Consider the following 24,724-nt stretch of genomic DNA (forward strand, 5'->3'; position numbering starts at 1 on the left):
TAAGGTGGACAACTTTGCCATTAACAAAAGTAGGTTACTCAGCAGTTTTGGGAAGGGCTAGTTATGGCATTACCAATTGAAGCTGCATATATTCAGAAAGCCTCAAGGCAGGCAGGAAGAAAAATTAAATCAAACACACTAAGAACCACTCCTGAAATAATTTCCCTCTCAGGATTAAAAAGAAACACCCTCCAGGTGTAAGGAAGAGAAATTGTAGTTTGTAAAAGTTTCACAACTTTGCATTGTTGGAAAATAGCTCTGTCAGAAAGAGCACACATTCCCCAGAACCACCCACTTTTGTGTTTATTGATGGCTCCTGTAGTAGGGGTGATCAACCTCATTGTTTTCAGTAAGGAACTACAATTCTCAGTACCTGGGAATTTTCTTGAAACTTTTGTGCTTTTTGTAATAATAACTACAATGTCAAAATCTTCCTGTAAACTGGATTTAAAAAACAACAAAACAGTTTTGTGCACTCAGTGTTCCAACCTCTGATTAGTTCCAGCCATAGCTGATGGGCCTAAAACATCTGGGTCCTTGCTACTGGACACTTTCGACTTTTGGCCACCAATATTTTTGGCAGGAGCGCCAACTGATCTCTCTTGGAGGGAGACAAACCCCAGAATCCAGCCACCCTCAGGCAAGCCCAGAGAGAATGACCTAAAGGGCACTGGACACTGCAGTTCTGTCACTGCTCTGTTGCTTATTTTGCTCAGACGAAGCTTTGTCTGACCAAGTTCTTGTTTCTGTTTAATAAATTCTTCATTGTTTGAAGAAGCGTGCGTGTGGGTATTATGAGGTTCCACTTTAGCAAAGATGCGCGAGTGCCAGGTTCTAAAGGTCCTGAGCAAGTTTGTAACCATGTCTAGAGGACCATATTCAGCTGGAACATCTCTCATGGGAAGCCCAGTTCCACCCCTTAAGAGTAGTGACACTTGTATTTTAAACAGTTGTATTTTAAACAGGATTGTGAAATAGTTCAGGTTGATACATTTGTCAGGACCAACTGGTGAGCTTCATGACTGAGCATAGCTTTGAAGGAACATGCATCTCTTACATTTAGTCTGGATTAAGAGAGGATTGTATGCAGTGCAAGACACCCTCAGTGGCCCCTCCCTCAGTGAGCCTACCTTCTCACCACCATTGTCACCTGCTGCTCTTGCTCTGCAACCCCTTTGTCATCATTGCTACCACTTAGTTGTTTGATGAGTAGGGATGGCGGAGAAATCTGCCACGGACTCCAATGAGGCCGGATTCTTTCGAATCCGGCCCCCAGAGTCCGTGGCGGAACGGACTACTCCCCCCCGCCACCCCGCGAAGTTCTGTGGGGACGGACCCTACCTGCCGCCGGCTAGGTCCAGGTCCATCCTCTTCAGTCCGCAGCCACCCGCTGCCGGGCTGCAGACACAAATGGCATCCAGCATAGCGGATGCCATTTGCATCCCTACTTTTGCCATGATAGGCTACGTAAATATTTACGTAGCCTATCACGGCAAACCGCAGGGACGCAAATGGCATCCGCTACGCCATTTGCATCCCTGCTCTTTGCCGTGATAGGCTACGTAAATATTTACGCAGCCTATCATGAGAAGAGCAGGGACGCAAATGACGTCCGCTACGCTGGACACCATTTGCGTCCGCAGATCAGCAGCGGGCAGAAGCCAGGCTGCGGACGGGCCTAGCTGGCAGCTCCGCAAACTCGCCGCGGAGTGGAGCCAGCTGGGGAGGATTCCAGGGGGAGGGAGGGATCGCCTCCCCCCCCCCCCGCGGATGCCCCAAACCAGACCAGTGAGTGGGGTTTGTAGAACCCCTGTTGATGGGCAGAGAGCCAGTGAGCAAGTAGGTAGTGGCCGCTGCTGTTCCTTTTTCTAAATACCACTGTTGACTGGGCCACAGCAAGAGGCAGGTGAACAAGCAGGTTGCAGTGATGAATAAGAGGAGCAGGTCCAGGGCATCCTTGATAGTGGGCCCCTGCTGGGGTGTGGGCCCTTGGCAGATGCCCAACAATGGCCACACTTGACACCAGCCCTGATTGTATGCTACAAAAACATGTTCAAAGGACCTCCACTGAACTCAACAGGATTATTCAAATACATTTAAGGGTTCCACCCTTAAAGGCAACCTAGAAATAATTTGAAATAAATAAATAAATAAATAAATCATAAAATATTTACTAAGCCAATGCCTAGATATGAATTTGAATGTGCTGGATTACTGACCATCCTTAATTAATAGGACATGAATTAAAGATGCCCAGTAATCCAGCAGATTCAAATTCCAAAGCATATATTGTAGTTTAGACAGTGCAAAGAATTTTCTAATACTTAATTCCTCCCAAGGCAAATGGCAGCTTTGGAGGAGTGATTTTCACGAGGACTGCAGCATGGAAACAAAGCATTAAACTCCCCCTCCCAACCTACTGTGACCCCAATAATTATGAGCCCCCTTCTAGTAATTGCTACTTTTATTGTTTACTTATGTGCACACTAAGTACAAATGCATGCTTAATGTCATGTCTACTTTAGCCCTTAAAATGAAGACATGCACCTGAACAAGAATGTCTATACACATCTCTTTGAATGCATCTTCTTTCAGAAGTACATCCTAATATCTATCTGATTTATGTCCACGGTTCTTAAAACCAACAATATTAAATACACTCCATGGAGTTTTCATGGATATCTGACACCACAGGGCAGAAAAGCAGAAATCTTCACAGAAATTAAAGGGACACATTTTGCACATCCTTTGTAGAAATGTTTCTGATGCAGTATATTACAGTTAACACTCTATGATGTGGTTATGGAACATAGTTACTTCAAACTAACAAACAAGGTAATGGTAGAATCATGATCCTTGATGAAGAAGCTAAAGTGAGGTTGATTTTATTCATGTTCATTACTCTGGATAGTGTATGTGAATAGCTGACAAAGTTCTAGAAAAATTGTTCCTGGAACAATGCCTGGATAAGTCACACTATGTGAAGTTATTCAAACAGGAATACTATGAATGAAACTAAAAAACTAAAACTAAGAAAACAGGCCTGAAAACATTTAGCGAAAATGTTTATTTGGAACCTATACAAAAGCACAGTTGTGCTCATATATGCCATTATCATATACATCAATATTTTAGGGGGCTCCTATGGAATGCTTGACCTTTTCATGTTTTCAGATTTTTTCCAGCTGAATTTTTATTTTATTTTATTACATTTCTATACTGCCCCACAGCCAAAGCTCTCTGGGTGGTTTACATAATGCCTCCTTTATGTCAAAAATGCCATTAGCTAATTCAATTTGCTGATTCCCCTCCCCTCCTCTCTTTCTTCAAGTATATTTTTTAAGCTCTGTACTATGTGATTTCAAAACTTTCAGTCATAGTGTTCTCATATTCCAATGTGAGAATTCCAAATAAAGGCCTTTGGACAGGTGAAGCAATACATAAAAATGTTTTTAATGTAATTTGTTTTGGTTAATAGTTACAGATTCCGCCCTCCCCCCCCATTCCTCTCGCTTACCGAATTCATCGTTAAGAGTGTGATCTCTTGGAAGGATGGATTGGGAATTTCCAATGTTTCCTCCACCAACAAACCAGTTCACGTTGGGGTTCCAGCGGTTCATAAAACCACACAGATGATTTTCTTCAAAATTACATTCTGCAGTTGCAAAAGAGTATTAATGAAGCTCTGAGAGCATGAAACAAGCATTCATTGCACAGAACGTAGACATCTAGTGCATTGAATACAATCATCTCAATGAATTGGGGTTTTTAAAAATTTAAATGTGAACACAACATTTCTATTTTTATTCTGAAATATATTTCACAAAGCTTCAACCATGCCCTCCTCCCACTTGTTATCATCATTATCCACCCACATTCACACATAAAACTTTCAACGAAATTATCAATTCGTTTTGAAATGATAAATGATAAATTATTGATAAATTATCAATTATCAATTATGTGTAATAATATGTCTATTATTACACATAATAGAAAACAGGAAAGAAATATCAGTTTGCACACATAATAAAAAAGAGGAAAGAAACAGGGAAGCAGGTGGACAGGGGAGAGAAGGTGAGTCATATAGGGATTTAAATTTCACACAGTTTCAAGAACTCCAGGCAAATGCTATCAAATTTGGCACTAATATTTCATCGGTTAAGTGCCAAATGCCCCAAGACCACCGTATCTCAAAAGGTCCTCTATCCAGGCTCCCATATGTGGAGGGTTTGCTGCTTTCAAGTACTGCAGGATAAGTTGTTTGGCTACCAATAGTGCATTTAGGTTTTTCAGTCTACACATAGCTACAAGCAGGCCTGCCCAGGGGGGAGGGGGCAAAGGGAGCAGTTTGCCCCGGGCCCCTGCACAGCAGTGGGGGGGCCCTGGACAAGCATTACTTTACTTTAATAAAATGCAAGCCATTCACATGAGCCAAGGTAAGGAGAGCATTTTTTCTTTTAGTTTTGAAAAACAAGCTCGCACATGGTCAAAATATTCTTGTTACTCCAGAGCCTTTCCCTGGATCAGAAAGCCTTTGGAGTCTGCCTGGTACCCAGTGCCAGGAAGTGCTAGCCCCTCTAATTAAGAGGGGAAGCGCCACAAAAAATAGGGTCTATGTTAGCCTGAACTGGCCAATCAAAGATGACCCCTTCCCTCCACAAGGAAGGGGTACTTTGAGGCGATGGGGGGGGGGGGCGTTGCACAGAGGAAGAAGGCTGGCTGATTGACTGGCCAGTAATGGAGTACGTGGCTGGCCTCAGCATTGACTTCATTTGCCTGCTGCTTCAGTTTTCCTATGTGTCAAATGGGTTCTCCCCCTCTCCCTATCTTCCAGTCGTTGATACGTTGCCTTAGAACACATATTCCTGGCTAAATTCCTCCTTTTTCTGCTTGCTGGGCCACACTTTAAAAAAAACCTGTGGTTATCTATACCAAATATTCAAGGGCAACTTTTCAATCATTTCTTCCTATAAAGGTCACCCATTATAACAGAACGTCTAGTCATAATCCTTATTCCACATTGGGTGGTTATGTGGTGTACCTCATACGCCTGCTTTCAGTCGTATGCATTTTCACTCTGAAATCACAATTAGTGTAATGACTCTTACACTCTTGACTGTGCATAACATTACAGTGGTACAGGGCATAGTATTTTATTTTTTCTTTTGAACAGAACTATCAACTCATGTTGTATTAATATTGTATTCTGTTCCAGGTTTCTAACAAAAACAAGTTGAGGAAGCAGCTCAGAACTTGGTTCTAGAATGCTTCCTAGGCAGTGGTTACTACGCCTCTGAAAACTCTGTGTGCATAGTTCTTCTAGGAGTAGTGAATGGAGGGTAGGGGTGGCTGTACCAGGAGGAGGAAGAGGCCATACACCTTTTCTCCCAGCAATTTTAACTAAATGAAACATAGTACATTTTTACCATTTTTTTCACCAAAATTTCCTTTAAAAATTGTGAATCTGTAAGAGAGAAACAGCATATATTTAAATATGAAAATAAATACTCGGCCCAGTAACACAGGGGATGCTGCTCTCCAAACCCACTTTAACATTAGGTCTGAAATATTGTTAATTACCTACTGAAGAAAGATTAAACATACTAATAATTAGTTATTAGGTACAAATATTTTGATATTTACTTGTTAATTATGTATGTATTTATATGTCTACTATAGTTATTCAAGAAGCTGGGACATTTTTAATGGGATTTATGATCTTTCAATTATAAATAATTTCAAAACAATTGTAATTTTTGTGTGTGACAGGGGCCCCATGAAAATTCCATTGCCCCAGGTGCCCAGATTCCTCTGGGTGGCCCTGACTACAAATCTTGCCATCAGTAAGGAATAGAAGCACACCTATACATTCACATATACACAAACTATGACCTTTGTTCTTTTGCAAGCAGAGCTGGGGTGTGAAACCAAATTTCTCAGCTCCAGATTCTTAACTGGACAAGCTGACGAAAGTAGCCAGGGACACAATCCTATGCATGTTTAGGCAGGAAAAAAGTCTTCCCAGCAGTTGTAGGACCTTTTTCTGTCTAAATATGCATGGGATTGCAGCCTAAAAAGTGGAATTTGGCTGTGACAGTACAATCCAATACACGTCTAAGCAGACATAAGTCCCACTGAGTTCAATGGGGCTTGCTCCCAGGTAAGTGGATATAGAACTGCAGCCTTGGGAGTAAGTCCCATTGAATTAAATGAGACTTACTTCTGAATAGACATGCATAGGATTGCACTGTAAATCTGCTATTCCATTAAGTCAAAATGGGGTACTCCAACAACTAGCTGACTTACCTCAGTCATGAGCAGGAGGATGCTAGTGCGCCAATGTCCTAATTGTGGGTTTTCCACAAGCAGCAGATTGGCCACTGTGTGAACAGAATGCTAGACTAGATATACCTTTGGTCTGATCCACCATGGCTGTTCCATTTTTATAAATATCTGACAAAACCGGTGTGGTGTAGCGGTGAGAGTGTCGGACTGGGAGCTGGGAGATCCGGGTTCTAGTCCCCACTCAGCCATGGAAGTTCACTGGATTACTTTGGGCCAGTCACAGACTCTCAGCCTGACCTACTTCACAGGGTTGTTGTTGTGAGGATAAAATGGAGAGGAGGAGGACTATGTACGCCGCCTTGGGTTCCTTGCAAGAGGAAAAAGGCGGGATATAAATGCAATAAATAAATAATAAAATAAATAAAACTGACCACTGCTGTGGAGAGCCCAGTATGTTCTGTTGCAGAAGTTTCTAGCATCTGCACCTGCACAAACCAATGACATCACCAGAACACACCAGCCACTAAAGGCCTTCATGCAGGTGCACTATCTATGTGGATCAGTCCTTCCCTGCCTCTCTTTTGGCCGGTGTGCCCCTGACAGACTCTAAGGAGCAGAGTCTACTACACAATGAAATTGCACAGGTACAGCTGCTACTACCTCGGTATTTTGCTGTAGCAACATTACACTGGTGCAATTTCCTGTGATATAATGGCACTTGGCCCTGAGCCCTCAGACTCAGAGTCCCCAAGCAGTAGCGGCTCTGAGAAAGAGATGGATCCTCTCCCTGGCCCATCCGAAGAAGACTCACTGGATCCAGAGTCTGCACTAGCCCTGAGGATTGCCTGTGGATTCTGAGGAATGGACTACCAACTCCTCTGAGGGTCATGAAAGCCCTGTAGAGCTTTGAGCTTCCACTGGCCTAGCCCCCAGTGCTCAACACCCAGTCACCTAGAAGAACCCCATGATTGCACTAAGGAATACTCCAGGCTAGACTACAAGGAACTGGTAGTAGCAGCAAGCCAGTGCTGAAGCAATGTGCTCCCCGCGCTTTTGGCTGCGGCAGGATCTTTGCTTATGGCCCTGAATCTCTTGTTCCTGCATTCCAATGCAGCTCCCTTCTGCCTGTCTCATTTGGGCTATTGCCTCTCCTCAATGATGGATCCTATGAATCAGGACACCATAATCAGATTATTATGTATATGTATAAACATGCATCACTTGACTTGTTGTGGATTTTTAAAACAGTATTGCTATAATAAACAATAACTTAAAAATCTTATGTAATATGTTAATGTTATACTGATCTGAATAATGTTCCGATACTGATCTGAACTAATTACATAATTACAAGTAGTTTTACAATTAAGCACCAAATTCATATTTTAACTAGTGGCAATTATTACAAAAACTACCTACCTATACAGTAGCCAGTAGTTATTTTAATTTCAAAAATTGCTATGCTGGCAAAAATATCTCTTCCCAATACACCTTCTAGTACAATCTACAAAATAAGCCAAAAAGAGAAGAATGTAAGTACTCATTTTTCACAGAATTTGTTAACAATGAAAAAAGGGTAAATTAATTACAGGGGGCGGGGTCTCAGTTTTGTGCCAAACTGCTATGACTTTCCTTCTTTCAGGGTTCTATTGATGACTGGGCCTAGAAGGGGTATTTCTGCCCCCCAGGCTCCCCCCTCCATGGGCCACACTGCCTCCCCCCTTGCAGGTGCCAATTTTGAAAAAAAAAAAGAAGAAAAAGGTGTCTGTAGCGGCTATGGAGTACTCTGTAGCAGGTGCTCTATAGTAGCTACAGAGCACTAAAAGGGTCAAAACTAGCTTACAAATAAAGTAGTTTTGATTCTTTGGGCACTTGGTCTCCACTACGGATGCCATTTAAATAACTGAATTTGGAGCGCAGTGTGGGGCAGTGGGGCCTAGATGTGGCGCACATCTTGTCCACTACCTACCCCTATCCTAAATATACGGCCAGAGAGAGAGAGCAGTCACTACATAGCTCTGCGCTCATGGTTTCATAAGCATTTCACACATTAATGTACCATACCTGCCCTATTTATTTTAAGATTTGAAACTGGCAAAAAAAAGAAGAAATTTTGAAAGTCTTGTTTGCAGGTAACTCCAAATGAAATCAATTATGGAAACATTTGTAGTTTTTATATAGTTCTGTAAACAAAGACCAACATGGGAAGGAACCCTATCTGTATTTCAGTGAATAATGATTTTCCACTAGGTTTTCCTTGATGGTTACGGCAACTTCCTGACAGGTTTTTGCTAAGAAAAACATAAGATGCAATGCAATGATGACTGTAGCTCTTTTCATTGGAATACAATGAATGCAGGAGGGGGATGGCAGGACCCACCCCGATATACACACCTTAATTAGAGCATCTGTACTTACTCCCCACATATACAGCTGTGTACACCTAGGCTCCCTACAGATGATCTAATGAATGTGCACTGCATATGTTCAGGGCACAGCTTCAAATGCCTGAAAATGGCTACAGTTGTTCCAGGTGTTTAATGCACTGTGTTTTCATGGGACGGGAGATAAACACAATCAAAAAGTCAAGCTATACATGCATTTCTCTACAGTTCTTTCTCTGCTTATCAAGAATTGTCATGCTCTTGTATGGGTAAGTGAATTAATTCAACCCAAAGAAGTACCTATCAAACTTATCCTTATTCATGTTTGGGAAGGCTGACATCCTCCAAATGTTTTGGACTTCAACTCCCATCATCCTCAGCCAGCATGGCGAATGGCCAGGAATTCTGGAAGTTGTAGTCCAAAACATCTAGAGGGCACCAGGATGGGAAGGCTGATCTACATGATTGAACACCTACAGAAGTAGATGCAGTGCCTTGTTACAATGTTATGCTTACCTTGTATTTGTTTGTACTGTTTCTTATATCTAGACTGGCTATGAGCCAGCTCTCTGAGCGTTCCATGGTTGTCCAAAGCAACCGATCAAAACTTTCACCTTCAACCCTTAGGTATAGATTTAAGGCAGTAGGATCTATTGGCAACTCTGAAGATGCTGCAATCTGATATATAAGTCTAATACAGCTCCACTCTTCTGCGTAGAGTTCAGGACTAAGCAACCATGCAGCTGTGTCCCCATGAGTTCCCTGTGAGGTGTCCACAGAAATGTAATGACCTAGAAATGCACAAACAAAATTGGACTGTTAACTTTAAAATAATGTGACATTTACCATTATAGCCTTCCCCAATGTGATACCCTCCAGATGTTTTGGATTAGAACTCTCATCAGCCCCAGAGAGTATTACCAATAGTCAAGGTGATGGGAGTTGTATTCCAAGACATTTATTTATTTATTACATTTCTATACCACCCAGTACTCAAAGCTCTCTGGATGGTTCACAACAGTTCAAACCATAAATTACAGGAACATGATAAAACATAATATAAAACTTTTACAAGTTTAAAACTACAGTATCAAAACAGAGTAAAAAACAGAAGCAGTGTAACAATATAAAAATACAGTAGAAGTGGAAGAACTTAAAATGCTTGGGAGAATACAAAGGTCTTCACCTGGTGCCAAAAAGTAAGTGCCAGACAAACATCTCTGTGGAGAGCATTCCACAACTGGGGTGCACTGAAAAGGCAACTGAAAAGTCATCTGGAGGGCACCATGGATTAGAATACGGGCTGCATTCCCCTTCCCCACACCTGCTTTTTTTAAAAAGCACATACATACACATCTTAGGATGAATAAAAGTGTCGCTCAGCACAGTAACACAACACAACCAGCAATTTTCTATGTTTGGAAAAATTTTAGAGACAGGTCTGGGAAACACGTGCATGTACTCTTCATACATGATGCTTCCATATATCTGAAGACACAATGTATTTACAATGCTTATGGCTGCAATGCTAAACATGCTTATAAGCAGTGAGTTCCACTAAGTTTACTGGGTATTCCTTCTCAGTAAATACACTTAAGATTACACTGCATGAGTAACATCAGAAGGCATCCAAGTCAAAAGGGAGCTGGGAGTCAAGTAGTCTGATGAATAAACTATACATCTATAATGATTTCTTCACTCACTGTGTTCTATTTCTAGTACAATTAGGGCAGTGAGTCACTGGGGAGAACATACATCTTACACCAAAGGGCAACATGCTGTATCGTTTGCTGGCAGAAAGCCCTTTCAGGACAGTTGCCAGCTAGCACAGTTAGTTTTAGAATTTCCCCTACACGCTGTAGTGAAGATTGCCAAAATCAAGGAAAGAATCAAGGAAGCAATACATTCATTCTAATACCCAGTACAACAAGGAATCAGGTTAACAATACAGAACTTTGAAAGTTGCCCATCAAAACATTTTTAGTTTGATCATTCTCAGAATAAATATTTGAGAATGCAGTTTGTCAGCATGGAACTCTCCACACAATTGGGCTGGTAGAAGGAAAGTTCTCCCACAGATACAAACATGGTCAACCCAGTGCATTTTGCTGCCTGAAGCAAAGTACAAGATAGCGGCCACTCCAATTATATGTACAAAAGCCAACTGGGCTGGCAACTGAATCTTTCTGCGACACTGGCGATGGGAAAGATAAATGGCAAAATATATTTTTTATTCCTAAATAGAATTTTAAAAGAACATTCTAATGGCTTCATGTGTATAAATAATCAGTTAACATTCAATTTAAAACAAAATGAGTCTTCCAAAATAGTATTTCTTTTACCCAAGATCAACATATGATTATCAGAGTAGTATATACTTCAAAGCACATACTACAATTGTAGGTTAGAATTAGTCCTATTTTTGTTTTGAACACATGACAAAGCTTCCCTAGATGCAAACCCTGCCATTCCACATTTTTGGTACATTTACAGCAGCACTACAGGCTGAATTATATCTAAGTGGAGACCTCAATAAGCGAATGGAAGGTTTAAATGTTTTGTTTATTATAAGCAGCCTAGCATCCATCCATCCATCCATCCTTCTCTCTCTTTCTTTCTTTTTTTCTTTCTTGTTGCTGCACACACTCCAGGTAATATCATACTGCTAACACAAATTACATTGCACTAGCATAAGGGATGCCTAGCGTAACACCAGTAGTGTTAGCTTGCATGATGGGATTCCCAAAAAACCGTTGTCACACAAGCTAATGTTATTGGCATTGTACTAGGGGTCCTTACACTAGTGAAACATAATTTGTGTTAGCAGTATGACACTATAGGATACTGCCCTTCCCTTCCTCTTTCATACTCATTGCCTGAAAACTGGCAAATACAAGTTAAACTCTACAAGGCCCGAGTGATCATTATTGTGCATCAGACAGTCAAGTGCATTTGCTAAATGTAACTAACAAATCAACAATAGTTCCATGTGATTGTAATATATTTGTTTTGCATTTGAGCAAGAGAATCTGTGTGATATTATTAGAACAATCAACTAAGAATGTTGATGTACCTGCCAAAACATGAAACCTCTTCCTAAAATTATTAGAATAGAAATAAATTTCAAGACAGGTGGCACTAAGGAAAGCTTCCATCCGGGGTTAATAGCAGCTGGGGATGGGGGGCGATTTTCAGCATGGCTGTGGTGGGATGAGAAAGGTTTAAAAAAATACTTCTCCTGTGTCTCCAAGTCCCAATTTTGATCACTGTCCCTACCCCAGATCTGTTATTTAGGAGGGAAAACTAGACACATTAAATGAGTTCCTACATTTAACATCAGATGAAGTATGGCTCTGTGCTGATGCCCATGTATGGAGTGGCCTGAACACATCAGATATAGTTCCATCTTTAAAGGAAAGCAGGTTCAGACCTGTTCAGAGTACCTGGATGGGAAACTAAGTACCCCATACATGACACTGTAATCTGTTTGCTGGATGAGCGGGATACAAACATAATTGTTAATTATTATTAATGCATTATTTTAATGCATTCCTAGAGACCATGTTAAACATCAAGTCCCAGGTATTTTAAGATTACAATCCCGGAACTAGTTCTAAACTTGAATTTGGTTTATTGATTAACTAATTGACCTGCTTTGGATATAGCAATGACCCATGGGTTGTTGCCTTACCCAGGGTTAACCCACAAGTTGGGTGCCAGACACCTAAGCAAACCATTGGTTGTTTGGTCAATTCCTGGGTTGTTTAGTTCCCGCCCCTTTTGCCCCCTCTCTCCCTGTATCCCAAATGCCTTTGCCGCACTGTAATACTGGCATGCAGAGCAGCTGGATTTTTAAGCTGTTCTTGCCTGCCACCTCTGTAGCCTGGCAAAACAACCCATGAACAACCCAAGGTTCTGAGTTCACAAGTAATGATAACCCATGGTTGAAACGACCCAGAGTTCATGACCCCAAAATAAACCATTCTCTCTTCATGTGTTGTTTGTGGTTAACAGCCCATAGTTAACGCATAGTTCCAGGTTCACACACGACAATCCACGATTCAACAATCCATAGGTGCTGTTTGCATGTAACAACCCCACATTGGTTTAAAAACTATGGGTTGTCATGTACAAGCAGGAGTGCTGCCCACACAGTGCCGACCTCTTTTGTTTTGCCACGAAACCCACAATCAGCTCCTTTGTAGGTTGTGCAGCATGACATGTGAACCCAAACTGCTGGGTTGTTTAGGGGCTAAACAATCCAGTGGTTAACCTAAAAACAAACTATGGGTTAGCTTCTGGGTTGTTTAGCTCCTAAACAAGCCAGCTGTCCAGGTTCTCACATCACACATCACAACCTACAAAGGAGCTGATTGTGGGTTGTGCTGTAGGTAGGGATGGACGAAAGTCCCTTACCCGTTCTCGAACCTTGCTTCACGGTGGGGGGGGCACTTCGGTTCTCCCCCCGAAGTTCAGGCGAGGGGGGGGAGGCGCCCCACCTTGCCCGGCCGAAATTCAGGCCGGGGGGGGGAGGTGCCCCATCCCTCGCCGGCGAAATTCAGGCCGGGTAGGAGCGCCCTGTCTACCCGGCCGCGAAAAAAAAAGTAAAACACACACACACACCCGTGATAGGCTACGTAACGATTTACGTAGCCTATCATGGCTAGATTTCCAAAGTCAGCCGTGATAGGCTATGTAAATCGTCACGTAGCCTATCACGGGTGACTTTGAAAAAAAAAAAGCGCGTATGCAAATGGCGGCTCCCATGGGGACCGCCATTTGCGTTCCTTATTTTGACACGTCTAGTCTACATAAAGATTTATGTAGACTACGGCGAAAATAAGGGCAACGCAAATAGCATTCCTTTATTTTCGCCATAAACTTTTACGTAGACTAGACGTGCCAAAATAAGGAATGCAAATGGTGGTGCCCATGGGCCGCCGCCATTTGCGTACGCGCTTTTTTTTTTTCAAAGTCACCCGTGATAGGCTACGTGACGATTTACGTAGCCTATCACGGCTGACTTTGGAAATCTAGCTGTGATAGGCTACGTAAATCGTTACGTAGCCTATCATGGGTGTGTGGGTTTTTTTAATTTACTTTTTTTTTTTGTAATGGTGGTGGCGGCAGCCGGTCGGGAGACCGGCTGCTGCCCTTCACACTGAGCTTTTATCCTGCGATTGAGATTGCTCTTTCACAGATGTTTGTGGGCTCTTTACATGACACTGTGATCATTCAAGGCGTCCCCTGCACTAAATGCCCTTTGTTCCATTTTTAAATAGATCGCAGATAATAAGCTATCAAATTACCCCATAGTGTTCCGCTTCAGTTTCCTCCGCGAAAAGAGAAAAAGCGGCAAGAGGAGGAGCGAGATCAATGAAAGATAATGGAAGACTCGGATATGGGGAGGAGGAAGGGGGTAGGGGAAAAGGAAGCACGTGAAAAAGGGAATCATCATCCTGCATTTAAAACGGGAGCAGAAAGCCGCATTTTAAATGCAGGATTTTAGGCTGGCGTAGAGATGCCCGTAAAGTGGAAAAGCAACAATTGTGCACGACAACCCATCAGTTTTTAAATTGATGGATTGTTGTAATGTTCAAATCAGGTCATAGTATGAGTTGTTGTTACATGCGAACCAGGACATTGATTCTTCCAAGGACCCCAAGGCAACATAATGGTTTTCCACTTACTCATTTTATTCTCACAACTACCCTGTGTGGTAAATTAAAGGAGATCAGAAGTAAGTAAAACTAGCTGTGGGTGAACAGGGATATTTCTTAACTGCTAGACTATGTTATGTGCATATCCTCAGATGGCATAATCACATTATAGTAGTCAAGGATATGAGAAACATTCCTGGTTTGCATACCCTAATATTGAATGCATACGAAAGCAACATTATTGATTCAAAACAGTAGTGTCGAACCAAAAAGTATTGGTAGTTAAGACTATAGAAACAGATCCTCAAAAGTGTCACTGTCTAGACCCATGCATTGAAGACCACATGCTGAACACCCAAATGACTTCAATAGGGTTTCTCACACAACTAAAGTTTACACACTATCCTATCTCAAAAAGTGATGAAGTTGACTTAAATTGCTGAGACATAAATACTATGAAAATTAATACCTGTTCGTAATTTATATTTCCATGGGTATGTGTACATTAGATTTTATTTCTCCAGGTGTGTTTGTTTAAAAGAATATATTTTAAATGATTAGGTCATAGTTGTTGTTTTTAAAGACATACACAAAATGCTATATTTGCACAACACATTCCATTTTTTAAAAAATAACTATCCTCAGTGTTTTAAAATCCAAAGCTCAGTCATGACGCATAAATTTAAACCGCATTGTGACATTGGATACTTTTAGACAGACTGCTCCTAGTGCTACCAGTCAAAAGACATTGTGCAGCTATTCTGTCTTTCTCTCCTTAACAGATTTTCTGTGGTAAGAAAAAAGATGGAAGAAGTTGTGGGAAAACACAGGAAGAACACAAATGGAAGATGATGACATTTGGATCCCCTGTAAAATTCCATGAATCAGGCAGGGTGATTGCACAATAAAAGCCTCATCTGGAAGCACCCCTGCTATTAATTTTTAAAAATCAAAATAAGTAGGAAACCACAAATTTATGACCAATATGAAGGGGAAAATGCCAGAAATCACTGTTTTTAATTTGTTTTATTGGCTATCACAAAAAAGAGCACAAATCATTTGGGAAAACTAACACTGCCTGCAAACTCCTACTGATGTAAACATTTGGAACTATAACCACCACCATGTTCCAGTTTTCTCGGAGTCTGAATGGGGAAGCTATTCTGCTACGCCAAAATGCACAGCAGTTAGTAAATAAAAAGGAGAGGAATTGTAAGAAACAAGGGAGAAGAGTTTCAAAGCAGATTTGAAATCAACCAGAGTAATGGCCAGTTCACAAATCAGTTTTCCTTATATGCACACAGCTAGCTACCTACTTCCCCCCTCAGCCATGCATGTGGAGAAATATTAGGGCAAGAACTCATTATATTAGTGCCTTTGCTTATAGTAAACACATGTCCAAAGCCATTCTAAGATGCATTCATTTTAGGAGCATTAAAGCATGCTTAGAAGTTTCTCAATTGCTTCCAATGCCTTAATTTACCTATTATAGAAAAAAATGTTAGAACTAGCCTACTGTTACACTTTCCCCTAGTCATTCAGTTAGATCAAGTTAAGAGGTAAGTGCTGCTGTCCTTTCCTTAATTACACTTAATGTATGCACACTTATTAAGCACATGAACTTAAGTCTCTCCCATGCATTAGTGAGAGAAGCAAACTCAGCCTTCTACTCTGGAGAGGCGGACAATATTTTTCTGGCTGCTGGAGAAAGGAAAGAATTAAACATCTTTTCAGCAGCAGGAGGCAGCTAAAACTGGCTCCATCACTTATACATGCATCACAAGACAGTGTTCCATAAATGGTAGAAAATAGAATAGGGGAGAGCTAGTGCTAACAGTGTAGTAATACAATTTTTAAAAACTTTCACAATGGTATATATTTTAACAAAGTTCATTTTATACATATAACGCATTCTACATCATTAACACAGGGGAGAAGAAAAATTAATTCTCGTGAGACCATAAATCTGGTTCCCAAAAGTAATTAAAGCCTGCCATTTCTGAAAATAATCACATAGACCTGATTGTCCATTTCTTCAATGAACCAAATCCATGAGTTTATCAACTTCAGGGGCCTTCAGAGTCAGTCTTTTATGGTGGGCACAGTTTATAATCTCCAACAGCAAGCAGGAAAAGTGGTTGCTGCAATGAAGTTAACAGCCCTGTTGTCTTATTAGTATAAATTATTGAATGATTTAAGATAATTGTTAAGGCGTTCAGTATTTAGGTTGTTACCTGTCATCTGAGAAACTGCCTGTGTCATATGCCACAAATACTTCTGGACTTTAGGGGCGTTCACCATACATGGTCAAAATCTCCATCCTGAATCATACATTTCCAACATCTAAAAGTATTAACTTAAAATATCTACTTAATCTTCACAGAGTCATGTACTATTCGTAACTAAGCTTATATCTGGCCACTTTTGAACAAAGTGAAAATTGTCTAACAACAGAATCCTATGCATGTTTACTCAGAAGTCCCATTGTGTGCAGTGGCTCTTACTCCCAAGTAAGGTATGCAGCCTAATTGTCCTATAGATATTTACTCAACTTCTGTGAAATAGGTGGTTCAGATCTCTAGAAAAATTTTTAAATACGAGTTATGGGTATTTCTAAGAAGTATTATTATCTGGTTTAAACAATAATTAAGTCCTTTAATTTTCAGTATCTGCTAGAAACATTATTCTATAGAGGTAAAATGATTTAACAAAATACATGATTTGCAAGTATTGATACCAAAGATGGCCAACCATATAACATCAGTAATCTCCTCTCTAGGAAAAAAATACATGCAATATCATATTTTGGGGGCTGTCTTCACGAGCCATTTAGTGTGACGATAGAGCAGTTTGAGTTCCTTCACGACACTGTCACCAATCCACTGCCAACCAGCCACTTTCCTCTTGAAAAGCCGCATTTTCTGAAACTCCTTTTACTGATTTTTTTTTTTACTGAAAGCAGCTCCCTAGTGGTTTTGCCACAGTGTACCATGCCCTCCCCCCGCCCTCCACATTAAATCATGGGTGTGCCTCTCTGACCCGGCAGTGATGTGATCAAGGGGTGTTTCCCCAATGGAAGTAGTTTTTCCCATTGAGAAAATCCCCAGGAGCGCAGCAGCAACCCCTCACATTACCGCAGTAATGGAGACACTCATTCACCTAAGCTATACTGTTTTTAATCTTTAACGTATCCCCCCTTCTGTGCATGTTTACTCAGAAGAAATAAATCTCGCACCCCTGCGGTGAAAGCCTCACTTTAATAACTTGCCCTAAAGCGCTCTTTCACTTCTCCTTGCTCTCTTAAATCGCTATGTTGTGCTACTTTAATGTTCTATAGTTTCTCTGTTGTTATGTAAGGTCCCTTCTCTGCTTTCTTTCTCATTGCAAGCAGGGAGAAGGAGAAAGGGAGAAAGGGGGGTTGGAAGCAATAGGCAAAAGTGTACACATGGGGAAAAATGGGATGGGAGCAATAACTCCACAGCAGATTGCTGGCATGCAGCAAAATTGGGGTCAGGGGAGCTCTCAGGGACCTTCAGATGCTGCACTGGAGAACTGAGGATTTTGGTTTCTTCAGGGAAATCTGCACACATGGGGAAAATTAGTTGCTCTCTGTTCATAATAATATAGTAGCAGTGGGGAGCCCAGACAGGGGCAGGAAACAAGCCTATCTCATTGGTTGAACAGCTCCTGCCAGTTTGATGAGTTCAGTTTTAATTCCACACACACACACCCATCCCACCCCACCCAGAAGTATGTTCCTTTCAAGCGTTGAAAACCAGATTTTAAAGGTACGCCACACTCGGTTTATATTGCTTCATGTGTCCCTGACAGACCAAAGCTGATTCCGTGAAAATCCGGGTAATACTCCAACTCGCTTCTCATTCTGTTGTCATGAAGATTCCCCCCTTGGAGTCTGTAGAAACTTGCCTTTTCTCATTGTGCAAAGATTCAGCATTACCCAACCTCACCGTATTACCTCCGTTGATTTCTTGGATGGTTGCTTGGATTTTCCAGGAATTATAAGATTTTGTGCTTCTCCATTCTGGTTGCAGCTGCCCTTGGAAAACTCATGAAAGGAAACTGTAGGAAAATATCTGTTCTGTGCAGTAAATTCCAGATCTTGTGGCCACAATATGGGATTGTTAAGGCCATATCAAGCATTCATAAAACGACAGAGTGAATACTGTGGGCTCAGGGGAAGAAAGAATAATATATTCTCAGCTAAAGATTCTAACGAGACTCTTCTCTGAACAGAAGACCTATGAACAACCCAGTTGTCCTATGAACAACCCAGTTTTGAAAGCAGGGTAAATATTTGCAGAGTTAATACTTTTTGTTTAACTTTTTTAATGTCATGACAACCCTCTCTAGCTCAATGAATTGTCTAATATGTTGGCCCCAAATAGTAACTAGAAATGTAACTGCTTCTGGAAATGCAGTTTCACAAACACATGAAAACAGAACTAAGTTACAGCTTATTCCTAATTGCCAGAGTTTGTGTGGTCTTTCAATAAAAGCAGTCTGTTGCAATCTATTTCTGGAACAGCTTCTTAGGGCAAAAGTTATGTTTGTCTATGAACTAAATCACTGTGATAAGTACATCTCCAGGAGCAAATCAAGATCAGATCACTAGTCTGGTATCTGACTTGAAACAAATGATATAAACTGGAGCAAAGATATTGTGTAACCAAAAACACAGAAGGTAGGATCCAATGCTGAACTGTGGTGCTGGAGGAAAATTCTGAGAGTGCCTTGGACTGCAAGAAGATCAAACCAGTCCATACTCCAGGAAATAAAGCCAGACTGCTCACTTGAGGGAATGATATTAAAGGCAAAACTGAGGTACTTTGGCCACATAATGAGAAGACAGGATACCCTGGAGAAGATGCTGATGCTAGGGAAAGTGGAAGGCAAAAGGAAGAGGGGCCGACCAAGGGCAAGGTAGATGGATGATATTCTGGAGGTTACGGACTCAAACCTGGGGGAGCTGGAGGTGGCGACGACCAACAGGAAGCTCTGGCGTGGGCTGGTCCATGAAGTCACGAAGAGTCGGAAGTGACTGACCAAATAAACAACAAAAGGATCCAATGCTGACCATCCGCCTGCCCATGGAAGAGAAACCATTGGTGGAACGTATTTCCCACCCTCTCCCCTGCAGCCCCTACATACCCTTCCAAATCTGCAAAGTGGTCTAGGCAGGGGTCCCCAACCTTTTTGGATCTGTGGGCACATTTGGGATTTTGAGAAACTGCTGTGGGCATCCACCACAAAATGGCTTGCAAGGAGGATGTGGCTAGTCACATTATGGCTGCTGTGGGGGCCTGGCTAGTCAAAAGAGGTGTGGGGGAGAAACAGCAAGGCTAGAAACTGGGAGGGAGTGGGAAACAGCAAGATAAAGGGGTGAGTGGGAGAGAGAGAGCAAGGCTAGGGGCTAGAGAGGAAGAGAAAGAAGGCTAGGGATGGGGAAGGGAGAGAAATAGTGAGGAAAGGGGTTGGGTGGTGAGAAATAGCAAGGATAGAGGCTTGGAGTGAAGAGGTAGAGAGAGATCAAAAGGGAAAAGTTCATGCGGACAGAAGAAGACTGGGTGGGGAGAGGAAGCAACACTTACCCTCTCTTTCTGCCCACTGAACAGCTGATCAATGACAGGTTCAGGAACAGGAAGGAGAACCTTTAATTATTCACCACTCTGGAATCTGTTTAGATATGGAGTAGTATATAAATGTTGTAAATAAAATAAATAAAAACCTGGTGACCTGATGTTTTTCAAGTTTTTTTAATTAAAAATTATTATTTGAAGGGGGCAGGGAGTGGAGAGCTTTGCAGACGCCTCCATGGGGAGGAGTGTCATCATGGGAGGAGCTTAATCCTTCATGGAAGCCATTTTGTTATGGTGCCCACAGCAGTTTCTCAAATTCCTGAATGTGGCCATGGGCCCAAAAAGCTTGGGGACCCCTGCTCTAAACCACTCTGACCTAGCCACCATTCTCTTCTCCTCTACACTCTCCTATTGTCAGAGCCCCTGGCTACAGGAAACCTCAAACTTGGGTCCTTTGAGGAACTGCGCTATTGCCTCTGCCTGAAGGCCACATGCCTTCTAGACCCCAAAAGCCTCAGAAGCATCTCCTTAAGTTACCCTCCTCTCTGAAGTGTGTGATTAGTCACTATTTATCAGACTACAAATTTACTTTGCCTATAGAGGCTCATTCCCCACTCGTGTTATGCCCCGAGTGGAGGAGTCCTCCTCAGAGGAGGAGCTAGAGGCCCCAGAAGCCCTGGGTACCCCAGACCAAGGACTGCCACCAGACCCACAGGAGCCTGAGCCCTCGGGGGAGGTGGTTACAGGGCCATCCCTGTCAGGAGAAAGGGACTCTGCCTCCAAGGCAGAGGCTGAGCCACTCCCAATCCCCAGAAGCACTTTCACCTCAAGCAACAGGCTAGTAGGGCTCCTGTGCAAAGGAGTGCTCACCTCCAGAAAAGGTCTCCTCAGGAGAAAGTGACTCCTCAGGAGTAGGCTCTGGAAAGGGGACTGATTGCTGCAGCTGAGCTCTGGCAGACTTTGGGCTTAAAAGCCTTCACTGGAAACCCAGCCAGCATTGGAACAATTTGGTCTATCCAGCCTCTGCTGTGTACCTTGCCTCCTGAATTGTGCCCTGTGATTGATGCTACATTTACTGAACTTCTGGGCTGCCTAACAACCCTGTGTCTGGACTGTGCAATGTACCTGACTGATTTACTGTGTTTGACCTATTGCTTGTTATCTTGACTACTCCTTCTGCTGCCTGATCCTCACTGCCTGACTGTGTTCTGACCTCTGCCTGGATTTTGACCACTCCTGCCTTAGCCTAAATCTCCTTGCACTGAAACCTGTGTGCTTGACCTGAAACTTTTGTGCTTGACCATTTGCTTGCCAACTTGACTATTCTATTGCATTGTTCCCTGTATTTGCTTATAAACAGCCAAGACTTGATCTAGAGCAACTGCTAGAAATTATCTTTATATAGAACTTGTTGCATTCTTGGCTTCATAAATGTTTATATGCTAAGGATCAACAAACCATCCTTCACTCACTCCTGTGCTCTCTTTCCATGCTTCAACCTATAGTTGAAACACTTCTCAGACTAATCCAGGGGTGGGCAATTTGTGACCCTTCAAATGTTTTGGCCTACAACTCCCATCATCCCTTATTATTGCTTATGCTGGCTAAGGCGGATAGGAATTGTAGGTTAAAACATCTGGAGGGCCAAAAAGTTGCTCACCCATGTTCTAACCCAACAAGCCAAATGTCTTTTCTCCTTAAAATCCTATATCCCTGAACCCCCATAGTCACCTATATGGGTGTCTTCTGTCCATTAACACATTCTTCCCCAGTACATGTTTCATTTTCAACAACTGATATTGAAGAATCAAGCAAAGAAAACTGAATAGTTTCAACATGACAGATCTCTTATACAACATATCTAATTATAAGTACATACTATAATATACTGCGGTGATACAGGATATATGATATATAAGCGACAATTGCTGCAGTATGGTCAACAAATGTCAAAATAATAATAGAGAAGGATAATATCTTGATTAAAATTGCTTAAACAGAAGAACACTCCTCAGAAGTCTATTCACCCAGGAGCCCCACATCTCCATAAGGGGCTCTGAACCAAGGCTTTGGCTTTATATTCATGGTGATATTACAACAAAACTGTTTAAAGTGGAAATACTACATATTCTCTGCTGCATGGCCCCCAGTCCAGTTAAGGTTAGCCATGACTAACAGTAAAATCCAATACATGTCTACTCAGAAGTAAGTCCACTGAGATCAAAAAGGTTTACTCCCAAGTAAGTAGCTATAGGACTGCACCCTATTGTCCCCTTGAAACTAATGGAGTAAATTAATCCCAATGCACTTAAATCCCATTAGTTTCAACGGCACAAATTAGTCATGACTAACTTTAGCTGGCTTGGAGCCCATAGTATTACAAATGTCTCTTTTCAGATCCTGCGTGGTCACTGAATGTGTCCATATAAACTCTGCCAGAAAACTGCAAAGATTGGCAACAGCACATGGAAACCCAGATGGTAATCCTAATAAAACCATGCAAACAAAGGCATTTTTCCCCAGCATCCAAATAGCCCCTGCCATTCATTCTCTATGTCTATTATTGGCCAAGGATTAAAGTAATTAGGGTGTACTGTATCATATATATTTTAAAATATGCTGTATTTGTATGAATACTTTAAGTACCTTAAATAAATAATAGGTAATTCAGGCTAAAATATGTTTTAAAAAGAGAGAATTGCAAATCACACCTCTAAATAAAAGGATTTTTTTAAAAATTGTGGGCTGAGAAAGGTAAACTGCAGGGAAACATGGGAAGTCCTGATCAGTTATAATTTCCTGAAGTGTGGACTATCTGAACTGCTGTACAAGGTTATAAGTTGACAAGAACATCAATTTAGGTAGGTAGGTTATACAAATAACACAAGCATCTAACATAGACTGAAGTTAACTGTTGCATTTGTCTATAGCCACCTTATTGTTCATGCACAGATTATCTATTTGCGAAAAAAACGCCAAATGACCAGACACAGATGAATCCTTAATATTCACATAATGTGAAGATCAGAAAAGATAAGGTTAAGCAACCAGTGCATTCAGATAAAGACATTTGCATAGATATGATTGCTGTTTATATGGGGTTGTATCCAACGTTAGTCCTGTTTAGAGCAGACCCACTGAAATGAATGGGACTTAAATTAGACTAACGTTGGATACAGCCCATAGAAACAATAGGCCACCTGAGATGCACACAAATAGTAATAAATAGGAGTCTAAAAATAATTCAAACCTATGCACATTTACTCAGAAATAAGCCCCACAGACGTACTTCAAGGCAAATGTGCATAGAACTGCAGTACATAGCAATCAAGACCCAGATAATGAGGATTCTCCACTACTACCTGTTTTATCTGTCTACACAGCAGTTCATATATTCCTCAATTTGCTTCTGTCTCCCATTAATTCCAGCCACTCTGTGGATAAAGACTTGATGTTCATCTGTCATGACTGGAGACAGAATAGACAGCAAAGGAAATTGTAAGTGCAACTGATTATCTTGAGAGCGTCTCTACACGAGGCATTTATCTCGTGATTGTTCACTCATGGAAGTTCATGGGTCCTTTTCACAAGGTTGTCAACCTCCAATGCCTCTAGCGTTGTTTCCGAGGGAGAATCTGCCATTTTAAAAGTCATCTTAATAAATCTAAATCACGTAAAAGAATAGCCCCATCTGCTGGTGGTATCAATGAAACATATGGGAGAAAACCAGCAAAACTGGTGGGGTGGGGGAGCACATGTATTTTGCTGATCGTTAAACCCGCATCGATTCTGGAAGACAAAGCTCTGGTAAGGCTGCGCGATTTTCACTAAATGTGAAGAAGCTCTAAGTTCTACACTGTAAGTCTTCAACAGGGTGTTCTAACCATGAAGAGCCACACTGTTGTAACACGCACAAAAACACAAGTAGCTTTATTGGTCCCTTAGGGGAAAAAAACCCCCAAAGCTACAGAGTTCTGGACTGAGGGCACAGTTAGATTATTCTATTTTATACTCTGGACTATGACAGCAATCCTAAATCCCACCAAAGGCCTGGCTTAGGTAGGCTAGAATGGGCGCAGGAGAGCCCCGCCCCCCGCTGGCAGAGAGGAGCTCCACTGGCAGAGCAACACATCCACCATAGTACATCCATGGAAATATCTGCACAGGTAGAAGTACCACTGGTGCTGTTTCCACTGGTGGGAGGGCCCAATCCAGAGTGTTTTGTCAGGGACCAAGGCATTCCAAGGGTGGCCTTGGATCCACTGAATCCAAATCACTTTGCTCCCCCAACATGCCACCAGACCATACTTCCAACCTATGCCAGCTCTAGGCTGTTACTATAATTTAAATAGAAATGTTCCCCTCTCATTAGGGTGGCCACTTATGAATTGCCAAAAAAGATGGCAAAAGTGGGCACTGATATGCATATAATGTGCCTATGCTGTTTTATATGTATAGCTGCAAATTTAGAAATAATTATTATAGTTTAAATAGAAATACAGTACATTTACAATGATGTGGAAGACTATGACCAGGTGACCCGTCTTTCTGCCTGTTCAGTCGGCTGTCCAGGTGCAACCTGTTGATGGGGAACACTTCTGGTTCTTTATCTTCAAACCAGAATTGGACAGGGCAGCCCTTTAAATAGAGGACACCTTCAAACTGAGGCTGGTCCACTGGCAGCCCTTCAAATAGAGAACTGTAAGAGAGGACCCATAGCCACTCTACATCCCATGGCTTAAAAGAAATATCCAGAAACAAGGTGGAGAAGCAAACCACTGCCCCACCTCCCACC

The 24,724-nt window shown here is 41.8% G+C and overlaps 1 protein-coding gene across 2 annotated transcripts in view; it reads right to left on the minus strand.

Moving 5' to 3' along the window:
* Positions 1–24,724, minus strand: part of MAMDC2 (MAM domain containing 2) — a 100,398-nt gene that overhangs the window by 50,920 nt on the left and 24,754 nt on the right. For both annotated transcript variants that reach the window (XR_014787766.1, XM_084834335.1), the window contains exons 3-5: positions 9,189–9,463; positions 7,708–7,792; positions 3,518–3,655 (exon numbers count right to left, since the gene is read on the minus strand). Coding sequence is in view for 1 of the 2 variants with exons in the window: in XM_084834335.1 (XP_084690461.1) it covers positions 3,518–3,655; positions 7,708–7,792; positions 9,189–9,463 (498 nt within the window). In the remaining variant the exon portion in view is untranslated. The remainder of the gene's footprint in view (positions 1–3,517; positions 3,656–7,707; positions 7,793–9,188; positions 9,464–24,724) is intronic.

The sequence above is a fragment of the Heloderma suspectum genome, chromosome 2, assembly GCF_057233095.1.
Source record: "Heloderma suspectum isolate Gila_16-S chromosome 2, 16-S_ref, whole genome shotgun sequence".
NCBI classification, from domain to species: Eukaryota; Metazoa; Chordata; class Lepidosauria; order Squamata; family Helodermatidae; genus Heloderma; species Heloderma suspectum.